The sequence below is a fragment of the Malus domestica genome, chromosome 15 (assembly GCF_042453785.1).
Source record: "Malus domestica chromosome 15, GDT2T_hap1".
NCBI classification, from domain to species: domain Eukaryota; kingdom Viridiplantae; phylum Streptophyta; class Magnoliopsida; order Rosales; family Rosaceae; genus Malus; species Malus domestica.
This window is the reverse complement of record NC_091675.1, coordinates 52,308,697-52,319,306: the sequence shown is the minus strand read 5'-3', so window position 1 is coordinate 52,319,306 and position 10,610 is coordinate 52,308,697. Positions and strand designations below refer to the sequence as shown.

Genomic DNA, 10,610 nt, shown 5'->3' with positions numbered 1-10,610 from the left:
TGGATGATTGTTGATCCAGAGGGCCGTTTGGGCTTGATCTTGGAAGAACGATGAACGAAGAACGAAGAACACTTTCTTCAAGGGCCGTCGGGGCTTGATCTTGAATTGGTGGATGATTGTTGATCCAAAGGGCCGTTTGGGCTTGATCTTGGAAGAACGATGAACGAAGAACGAAGAGAGCTTTCTCGATTCTTCGGGAACCTGGATGCTTGAGAGCTTCGGAGTTTCAGAGCTTCAGAGCTTCAAGGTGTAATCTGAATTCCTCCCCCCCTCAAATGAATGAAATGGGCTTGTATTTATAGAATTTTCCAAGGCCTAATTTTGAATATAATATTCCAGATGAAATAAGTCGTTTCTGCCAGGTGTTGACACGTGTCCTATTTGATGACTTTTCCAACTCATTTCAATTTTCGTTTAGTCACACGCTACGTGTAAAATTTATGTAATACATGAGCGTTGACACTTTGATTTATCGGTCAACATTTATTTACCGAAATTTCGATGTCTACAAATGCCCCCACTTCAAGGCACGTCGTATACATGTGCTTGTCACGTGTAGGAGATGCGTTTTGAAGTCCCTTACTGTAGATGTCGATCCAAGGGCCGTCGAGGCTTGATCTTGAATTGGGCTTGAGATTTCTTCAAGGGCCGTTGAGGCTTGTTCTTGAACTTTCGTTTGAAATTTCTTCAAGGGCCGTTGAGGCTTGTTCTTGAACTTTTATTTGAAATTTCTTCAAGGACCGTCGAGGCTTGATCTTGAAGGTTGAAATTGGACCACAAGGGGCCTCATGTGGTAGATGATCTTTGGCTTTGGTAGTGGGTGAATCGGCACATATTTTGTTGCGCTTGTTGACTTTCCACAGCTTTGATCTTGAACTGGGTTGGAGGTTTTTCTGGATTCCTCCAATTGTTGATTTTCCACAGCTTATTCTTGAACTAGGTTTTGATTCAAGGGTGGTAGACACTTAATCTTGAATCAGACTTGTGATTTCCTCAAGGGCCGTCAAGGCTTGATTTTGAATTTGGCTGGAAGCTTCTTCAAGGGCCGTTGAGGCTTGATTCTTGAAAGTTGACTCGAACACATGGCAAGCAGGCACGAGGTAAAGGTGACAACCTGTTTCTTTGTTCAATCTTTCTAATTCACACCTGAGCAGTTTGGTCAACGGTATGATCTTCAAGATTGATGAACTCTTCTTCCAGTTGGTGACTTGATCTTTAAGGATTCGATTCAAGGGTGGTGAATCGGCACGTGCAGCCCACAACGCCTAGTAAGTCGACCCAAGAATTTGAGGGTCAAAACAAGTTCACCGTCCTCAGGCAGATGCGACATCTTCTCGAGTTCTTCATCTCAGACTCTTTCTGCTGAGTTGACTGTGCATGCTGCATTCTTCTCTGCTTGTTTCTTCAGGCAGATATGGCAGCTTCTCGAGTTCCTCAGTTCGGACTCCTTCTGCTGAGTTGACCGTGCAGACCGCATTCTTCTCTGCTTGTTCCTTCTGCACCTTGTCTCCACATGCTGCAAGGTATCATTTTCACTTGCCTTATCTGTTCTCCAGGCAGATGTGGCAGCTTCTTTGAAAGTACAGCAGCAGTAGAAGGCGAGTACTCGAGAGCAGTGCTAGGTAGTCAATCAGGGAAGGGTTCCAAGCAGTCGGTTCCTTACCCGAGTTTGAGTGGAAGTTCCGGCATATTGTTTTCTTTATCCTTGTCTTTGTAAGTAAGAACAAGGACAAAGGAAAGGACAGGGAGAACGCATGATATGAGATACTCTTGCTTTCTACCCTAGTGATATGAGATACTTTTGCTTTGGTGTCATTTGTTTGCCGAGGTACCCCAAGGAATAAGGAACACTGAATGACTCGAGAGGTTTCTTTGGGAAAGCATTTTTGGAGATGAAGAAATGTTATGTATGTCTGCCTTACTATGTAGGGTGAAGGTAGACAGTTTATAGGAAGTTCTTTAATACTTGTAGATGTACTATTCTTTCACTCGTGTCGACAACTAACGCGTGATTGAACAGTAAAATTTCACGTGCTTTCTCCTTCACCGAAAATCTTCGACAAATTGCCCGTGATTTGCGCAAAGTTGAGTGTGCATATGACAGGTGATGACGAGGCTGAAAAGACTGGCGCCTCTTCGATATCTGGGATTGGCGCTTTAACAAATTGCCCGTGATTTCCGCAAAGCTGAGTTTGCGTGTGACGGGTGTTGACGCGTCTGGAAAAGCAAGATGCTTCTCCGATTTCTGAGCTTGCCTCTTCGATTTTTGAATGGCCTCTTCGAATTCTGAGCTCGCCTCTTCGATCTCTGAAATCCCGTCGAGTGCTGATTTTTTATAGAGGCATGCAGTTTGTTTCAAAGCACACTTGAATTTTCGCTTGTGAAAACTCCCCTCTTGCACTTCTAAGATCTTGATTTGTCTGATCTCTTCTTCCTTCAACACTTTGAAAATGTCTGGACCCTCCGACCGTCGTTTTGACTTGAATCTTGGTGAAGAGGCAGTCCCGCCTTCTCCAGACAACATATGGCGCCCATCCTTCATATCCCCTACTGGTCCTCTTACCGTTGGGGATTCGGTGGTGAAGAATGATATGACCGCTGCGGTGGTGGCCCGAAACCTTGTCACTCCCAGAGATAACAGACTACTTTCCAAACGGTCTGATGAGTTGGCTGTTAAGGATTCTCTGGCTCTCAGTGTGCAGTGTGCAGGTTCTGTGTCTAATATGGCCCAACGCCTATTTGCTCGAACCCGTCAAGTTGAATCATTGGCGGCTGAAGTGATGAGTCTCAAACAGGAGATTAGAGGGCTCAAGCAGGAGAATAAACAGTTGCATAAGCTCGCACATAGCTATGCGACAAACATGAAGAGGAAGATTTACCAGATGCAGGAATCTGATGGTCAGATTTTACTTGATCATCAGAGGTTTGTGGGTTTGTTCCAGCAGCATTTACCTTCGTCTTCTGGGGCTGTACCGACTGCTGAGGCTTCAAACAGTCAACCTCCGGCGCCTTCTCTTCCTGGAGCACTGCCGAGTTGTGAGGCGCCACCTGATCGTCCTTGAATATCCCCTCTTGTAAATTTGATTTGATTTGATTTTTTTTTTTTTTTTTTTTTTTTTTTTTTTTTTTTTTTTTTTTAGGTATGTATAATGCAAATTTATGTAAAATTTCCAGAAAAATAAATAAAATGGACTTTTATTTCTCTTAATGTTTTTTTTTTTTTTATTTTATTTTTTATTTTTTTATTTTTTATTTTCCTTTCTTTTCCTCTGTTTTATTTTTTGCACATGGTGCCTGAGCACCAAATATCAAACAATTCTTTTCTTTAATCATGGTGCCAGACGCACCTCTCCTTTTTTCACGTGGTGCCATCACCACTTTGCTCCACCATCCTTTTTTTTTTTTTTTTTTTTTTTTTTTAATATATTTTTTCTGTATAAATTTGGGTAGTGGGTAGAGGAATTTGCAGGGAGCGGAGCTCGAGTTTGAGGAAGAGCTTCTCGGCCGGCTAGTCGTTTGACAGCGGTCTTTGAAGTTGTTGGCAGCTGCGAGGCAAGAGACGGTGGAGGTGGAGGTGACCAGGGCAGCTGTGACGGACAGAGACGCCATGGCAGGACCTCGAGGAGTTTTAAGATACTGGTGCAGGTACTGGTGAGGATGTGCAGGTTCCTTGGATGGTGCAAATTATTAGATGGAGGCCAAGCGCTGCGGTGGAAGGAGTCGATGCCGAGAGCGCAGCCCAACTTGCTCCGGGTGTGCGCACCATATACAGCAGGTGGGGTTTGGTGGAGATTCAGACGACGCGGCGACAGAGTTGGCACCACCTTCCAGCATCTCGAATGTGGAGCTCTAATGGTGAAGAGGGGTTGGGCTGGATGTCGCAGAGACAGCGGAGATTGATCCTTGGAGAGCCTGAGCTTCTTCCTGCACGTCTCGCCATTCTTTTCGTCGCTGATGCCACGAGAGCCGTCTCTCTCGAGGTCGAGATCCTTGCCGTTGGCGTCTCTCTCGCTCCGCCTGCTGCTACTCTCGACACGGTGCTGTTGGGGAAGGATGATCAGCTAGGAAGAAGAAGCTGGGTTGCTGCTTCCATTGCTGGGCAGCCGAGGAAGAGAAGTGGAGAGCTTGGAGTTTGACGCAGCCGTGGAGGAAGAAGACGGAGGAGTGGAGTTCGTGGCGTATGCAGGAAGTCTCGGCCTTGAAGTGGATGAGGGTACGACGACAGCAGATCCACCATTTTCTCTGAAAGCTTTACGGAGCTCTGACAGAGAGAAGATCCTCAGCAAATCCCTGTCGTCATTAGACCATTTCAGCCCATATACCTCAGACTTGTGGCCAACAGGCTTGCTGATGTAATTGTCTGGGACTCGAGGATCATGTTGAAGTATGTTCCGGTCTCGGCTTTCTGAAGCTAATATGCGCGAGTTCCACGCCAAAATTCCAGTCCTTGTTTGGTGCCTACCCATCGTTCGAACCCTCTTGCACTGCATCCCATCCCGAACCTGGACTCGACCAAGACTTGTGCCAATTGACAAGTCTGACCCCTCCCGTGTCCGTTGGATAGAGCACACACCGTCATTAGGCCTCAAGTCACACAATTTTGTCACCTTGCTTGTTTGATGTACTCCAAAGATAAACACTGGTGCCGAGTCAAACTGCCAGAGCATTTTGGGAAGACCATTCCACAAGGTTCAAGTAAAAGTCATCTTGTAGTGATGGAGCATCCAGAACCTTATGGGGTGTCTTGGGGACCTTGCGAGGAGGCTTGAGAGGACGATGATGATGAGCATGGATGGTCGGGGAACGGCAAAGACAGGATAAAATCTTCAATCCGACCTCGCCCTTGATCTGAGAAAACACTCTCCGTTTCTCCAGTATCAGCTTTGGAATGCGCCCAGTAGTAAAGGCTTGACCCTGCCAGTGACAACAGCGTAAGAACAGTGCCGGCGGCAAACATGCCCTTGCGCAGAGTAGCACAGGACAAGTCATCTACTTTGAAGATTCCCCGGTACTTGGTGTGGTATGCATTCTTTGCCGACCCAGCCAACAAGCACGCCTCCGCTCCCAAAAAGGTTGTCCAGGAGAAGACGAAGAAGAAGACGGTCCAAGTGGTGGAGGAGCCAGTGACTAGACCTTTGCCGCAGCAGAGACACCTGGTGACGACGTTAAGCACCGTCTGGCTGACGGCAAGCAGCCCAAACGCCGCTAGTCCGTACACCGTGGAGGCATCCGTGCCGTACACGCAGTAGGTACGCTCGTCGTACTCATCGGGCACTATCTTTGCCGTGCTACGGCGTCGTTCGGTGCCGACGGCGAAGATGAAGGCGATGAGATGGAGGGAGGTAACGATGGCGACTATGGGTATCGAGACTGCCATTGTTGTCTCTCGCTTTCTCAGTGGGGAGTGTGTGGGAAGGACTGGTTGGAGCAGTGCCTGGTGCGGATCTGTTCCAACGAGCCCGCGCTCCAATGGACGACAGATCGGAGTATGGAATCGATCCGCCGCTCAAGGTCGAAGGCGGAGTTGAGGCAGGGATCCTTGCACACCTGCAGCCACGGCTTGCAGACCAGCATCAGCGCACTCCATCGGTGCTCCAGGGTGAGATTCTCAGGTCGTCAGCGTCGGTCCGAAAGGAGAGCTCTAGTGATCAGGCTGAAGACATGGGGAAAGGAGCCAAGTGGGTCAGATTTTGTAGCCGGGCTCACGGTTTGGGTCTGAGGAGAGATGGAGATGGGCCAAATTTTGTAGCTGGGCTCAGATATGTATATATATATATATATATTTTTTTTTTTTAAATTTTTTTTTTTTAATAATTTTTTTTTTTAAAGAAATTGTAATTTAATTTTGTACCAAGAAAATTGCAAGTAAATTTGTAATAAAATTGACCTTCATTAATGAGACTTTAATCAAACCCCCTTTTTTTTTTTTTTTTTTTTTAATAAGATTGACTTTCTTTAATAAAACATTTATTTATATTTTGATGTGACTGAACTCGAAAAATTGAACATTCGAGCTGCCTACGTACCCCTCCAAAGAAGAGATCAAGTCATAACGTAGTTCAAAACACATTTTTTTCTTGGTATTTTCTTTTGGTGGTGCCGTTTGCAGTTTTAACTCATGCAGGCAAGGAGTGTTGGTGTCGTTTGCAGTTTCAACTCGTGCAAACAAGGAGCATTTGGTGTCGTGTTGCAGTTTCAGCTCGTGCAGACCAGGAGCGTTGTGCCATGCAGTTTAGGCTCGTGCAGGCGAGGAGCTTCGTGTCCTACAGTTTAGGCTCGTGCGGACAAGGAGCTTTGGTTCGTCAAGCGATCTGAGAGAGTTGTTCCTCGCAATCTTCGTAGCAAGGAGCCTTGACTGAGTAGTTGAAGAAGTCTTCTGGGAAGATGTCACGCATCGTGATGGGGATGGATGATCTTCGTGTCAAAGTTTCATTATCTCCAACACTTTCACATTGTTCTAGAGGTGAACATGAGCTGTTTTGCCCCCTTTCCCATTGGTGAGCTTGTGGAGAAGACATATGCTTCTTGTGCAATTTCTTCGGCGTGACATAAGTCCATCCTTCAACTTCACTCGGCTTGACTGGCATGTTTTTGGAGCATGCCCCCAGCAATTGAGGTGAAAATTTTGAGTTGACAGAGCCGGAAGTGACGTCTTTTTCCAGGATTTCTTCTTCTTTGTCTTCTTGAGCCTTCTCTTCAGTGTGGTCCTCTTGGGTTTGTTGCCGTGAAGATTGGCCGGTGTAGATGATGGTGCGCCTCCTTACCTTTAGTGGTCCTTTTGTGTCGACTTCTAAAGTTGCTTGACGTTTCATCCTTGAAGGAATCAAGCTTTGAACATCGTCTTTTCCTGCTAGACTGTCGAGCTTCTCTCCCTTTGGCGTTGTCTTCCTGTTTCTAGAAGGCTTCTTAGTTTCTTCAAATCTGTCCAAAGCCGACCGTTGCGGAAGAGATCTAGCTGTGCCTCTTTGTTTCTTGGGTTTTGATAACCTTTCAAAGACTGATCTTTGCGGTGTTGGCGTCTCAAGCCTTTTGAAGACGAAAGTTTGGTCTCGACCACTGATGCGATCAAGTGCTGCAATTCTAGGTTTTGAATAATTCAGCCTTTCGAAGACTGAAGTTCGAGGGGTGGGTTTAGGCTCCTCTTTTGGCCTTGTGACTTGTGGTCTTGGCTTCCTCATTTTGTAGGTCACCGATGTCCACCCTTTCTTATCACCAGTAGATGCATCTTGGTTGCTTGCCCCTGGTGATGGTTGTGTAGGAGGTGTCATGTGACTTGAACATTGACAGGAATGGTCATGCATGCTTCGGATATGCACAGGATCGAGTGATTCAAACACGATAGTAGTAGTGTGTGCCGCAACCGTGTCTTCGAGGTCAAGCTCGATTTCCCCTTGCTGTGCTAGCTTCAAGATGAGATCTTTCAGTACGAAGCACTTTTCCGTTGGATGACTGATGAAGCGGTGGAATTTACAGTATCTTGGGTTGTCGGTATGATTCATCTCTTCCGGCCGTCTGCACTCAGGCAAACTGATCACCTTCTTGTCCAACAAGTCATCCAGCATGGCAACTACATCAGAGTCGGGGAATGGATAAATCTTCTCCTCAAGCTCCTTCAAAGTACGTCTACGCATCTCTTGATCACGAAAATCTTTGGTTTGAATCGCCTTGCCTCGTGTAGGGATTTTGACGGGAGCTTTGTTGACTGTCATTGCTTCCTTTGTGGATTTCCACGTAGCCTTCTCCACCTTTGTCTCAAGAACTTTGTCGTTCTTGTAGTTGGCGATCGGTTCCTTCTTCCCATGATGGGCGATGCTTAGCTCCATGTCATGGGCGCGAGTGGCTAGCTCTTCGAAGGTCCGTGGTTTGATGCCTTGAAGAATGTATTGCAAACCCCATTGCATGCCCTGGATGCACATCTCAATTGAAGAGGTCTCCGAGAGCCTATCTTTGCAGTCGAGGCTTAGAGTGCGCCATCTGTTGATGTAGTCAATGACTGGCTCGTCCTTCCACTGCTTTGTGCTCGTTAGCTCTAGCATGCTCACAGTGCGGCGGGTGCTGTAGAAGCGGTTGAGGAATTCCCGCTCTAATTGCTCCCAGCTGTTGATGGACTCGGGCTCTAGGTCCGTGTACCACTCAAAGGCATTTCCTTTCAGCGAGCGCACAAACTGCTTGGCGAGGTAGTTTCCCTCTGTCCCCGCGTTGTTGCAAGTTTCGACGAAATGTGCAACGTGCTGCTTTGGGTTTCCTTTTCCATCAAACTGCATGAACTTTGGTGGTTGATAACCCCTTGGCATCCTTAGGGCATCAATCTTCTTGGAATAGGGCTTCGAGTAGAACAAGGAGGTATGTGAGCTCCCTTCGTACTGTGCCTTGATGGTGTTGGTGATCATCTCCTGCAGCTGCTGGATAGAAAGAGATCCCATGAGTGCCGTTGCTTGGTCTGGCTCCGGCTTCCCATCGATTTTCTTCACCGGGGGTTCTTCGTCTCCGCCAGCTCCTCCCTTTAGTGGATCATCCTCTGGGTCGGGTTTATCGCCGTCTTGTGCCTCCAATCGGTTGACTAGTGCTGCAATTTGCAAGTCTTTTTCTTCCACTGTTCGGGTTAGCCTTGCGATTGCTTCATTCATTTGAGCCAGCTGCTCATCGATTGAAGTTGCTCCAATGGTCATGACTTGCATGGCTGAACTGTCGCTTGAATCGGCATCGGAGAGCATGGATTCGGAGTATTTCCTTGGGCTTTCCCCCCTTGGTGCCCTTAGTGAGGCTAAGGTGATCAAAGGCTCGTGCCTTGGGTGCTTTTGTTCCCTTGGCAGAGTTGATGCAGAGGTGAAAGAGGCGGCAGAAGTAGCTCTTGCCATGCTTCGAGTCGTGATGCCCAAAGTGACACCAGTTGCGACGAGGACGCTTTTGTTATTTGCGCCGGTTGCGGGAACAGTTTGAGCCTTCCTTGATGCCATTAATTTTGGAAGTGCCCTTGAATTTCTTGAACGGAGAAAGAGATGAGAGGCAGAGATTGTCCCACTGGGCGTGCCAATTTGTGAACACGGAAAATTCCTGAAACGAAAGAGACAAGAACAACGCGCACAAACAAATATTTGTATTTGATGATTTTGGGTTACAATCTCTCTCTATTTTGATCCTCTGATTCGATCTCCGTAAGGTGTTGATTGGTGGATATTTCGTTGATCCAAGGGCCGTCAAGGCTTGATCTTGGATGAACTGTTGGAAGTTTCTTCAAATGGCCGTGGGCTTGATCTTTGGAGGTGGATTTGAGCGGATCTTCAAGGAGCCGTTGGGGCTTGATCTTGAGGATGAATGTTTCTTCAAGGGCCGTTTGAGGCTTGATCTTGAATAACGGTAATGAGCAGATCTTCAAGGGCGTTTGGGCTTGATCTTGAAGAACAGTGATGGACGGATCTTTAAGGGCTTTTGGGCTTGATCTTGAAGAACGGTTGGATGTGTGGATTTGTCGACGTTGTTAATCCAAAGGGGCCGTTGGGGCTTGATCTTGGATGAACGGATGATGAACGATGGGGCTTTCTTCAAGAGTCGTCGGGGCTTGATCTTGAAAGAACGATGAACGAAGAATGAAGAACACTTTCTTCAAGGGCCGTCGGGGCTTGATCTTGAATTGGTGGATGATTGTTGATCCAGAGGGCCGTTTGGGCTTGATCTTGGAAGAACGATGAACGAAGAACGAAGAACACTTTCTTCAAGGGCCGTCGGGGCTTGATCTTGAATTGGTGGATGATTGTTGATCCAAAGGGCCGTTTGGGCTTGATCTTGGAAGAACGATGAACGAAGAACGAAGAGAGCTTTCTCGATTCTTCGGGAACCTGGATGCTTGAGAGCTTCGGAGTTTCAGAGCTTCAGAGCTTCAAGGTGTAATCTGAATTCCTCCCCCCCTCAAATGAATGAAATGGGCTTGTATTTATAGAATTTTCCAAGGCCTAATTTTGAATATAATATTCCAGATGAAATAAGTCGTTTCTGCCAGGTGTTGACACGTGTCCTATTTGATGACTTTTCCAACTCATTTCAATTTTCGTTTAGTCACACGCTACGTGTAAAATTTATGTAATACATGAGCGTTGACACTTTGATTTATCGGTCAACATTTATTTACCGAAATTTCGATGTCTACAATGTGATTTACAAAAGGTAATTTCTCCAGCATTTTTCTAAACACAAATATTAACACATCACAGTCACAGTTAATGTTTCCACTGACAACAAACAAAATGGAAGATGGTTTTCTTTTAATTTGTCATTGCATGAGTGTTTGGTTTTTTTCTTTTTAATTTGTCATTGCACGAGCGTTAAACAACGCAACAATGTTAAATTTTAGTTCTCATCCCTATTTTTCCTACTTCATTGATTAAAACCTTGTTTCTTTTTAATTTTTTATCAAAGTCCTTAAATTTTAATAAACGTCATTAATTATTTCAATAATAAAATATGTTTTAAACCCTAAATATATTCATTTGGTGTTAGAAACGTTACATTTTGTATATTTATATTTATGGTTAAATTTTTAATCACACATTTTTATTTTTCGTTTGTACCCATTTTTAATTTGCAACCATTTTTTTAATTTGTACCAACTTTCT

General features: G+C 45.8%; 1 protein-coding gene across 1 annotated transcript; it reads right to left on the bottom strand.

Moving 5' to 3' along the window:
* Positions 1-3,079: 3,079 nt before the first annotated feature.
* On the bottom strand, positions 3,080-5,596 carry LOC103454334 (uncharacterized). Its single transcript, XM_008393935.4, has one exon. The coding sequence runs from the start codon at positions 5,375-5,377 to the stop codon at positions 4,733-4,735; it is 645 nt and encodes a 214-aa protein (XP_008392157.1). The 5' UTR covers positions 5,378-5,596; the 3' UTR covers positions 3,080-4,732.
* Between the last annotated feature and the right edge of the window lie 5,014 nt (positions 5,597-10,610).

Coding starts and splice junctions, on each gene's coding strand:
- LOC103454334 (XM_008393935.4), bottom strand. CDS start 5,377: ATGGCAGTCTCGATACCCATAGTCGCCATCGTTACCTCCCTCCATCTC.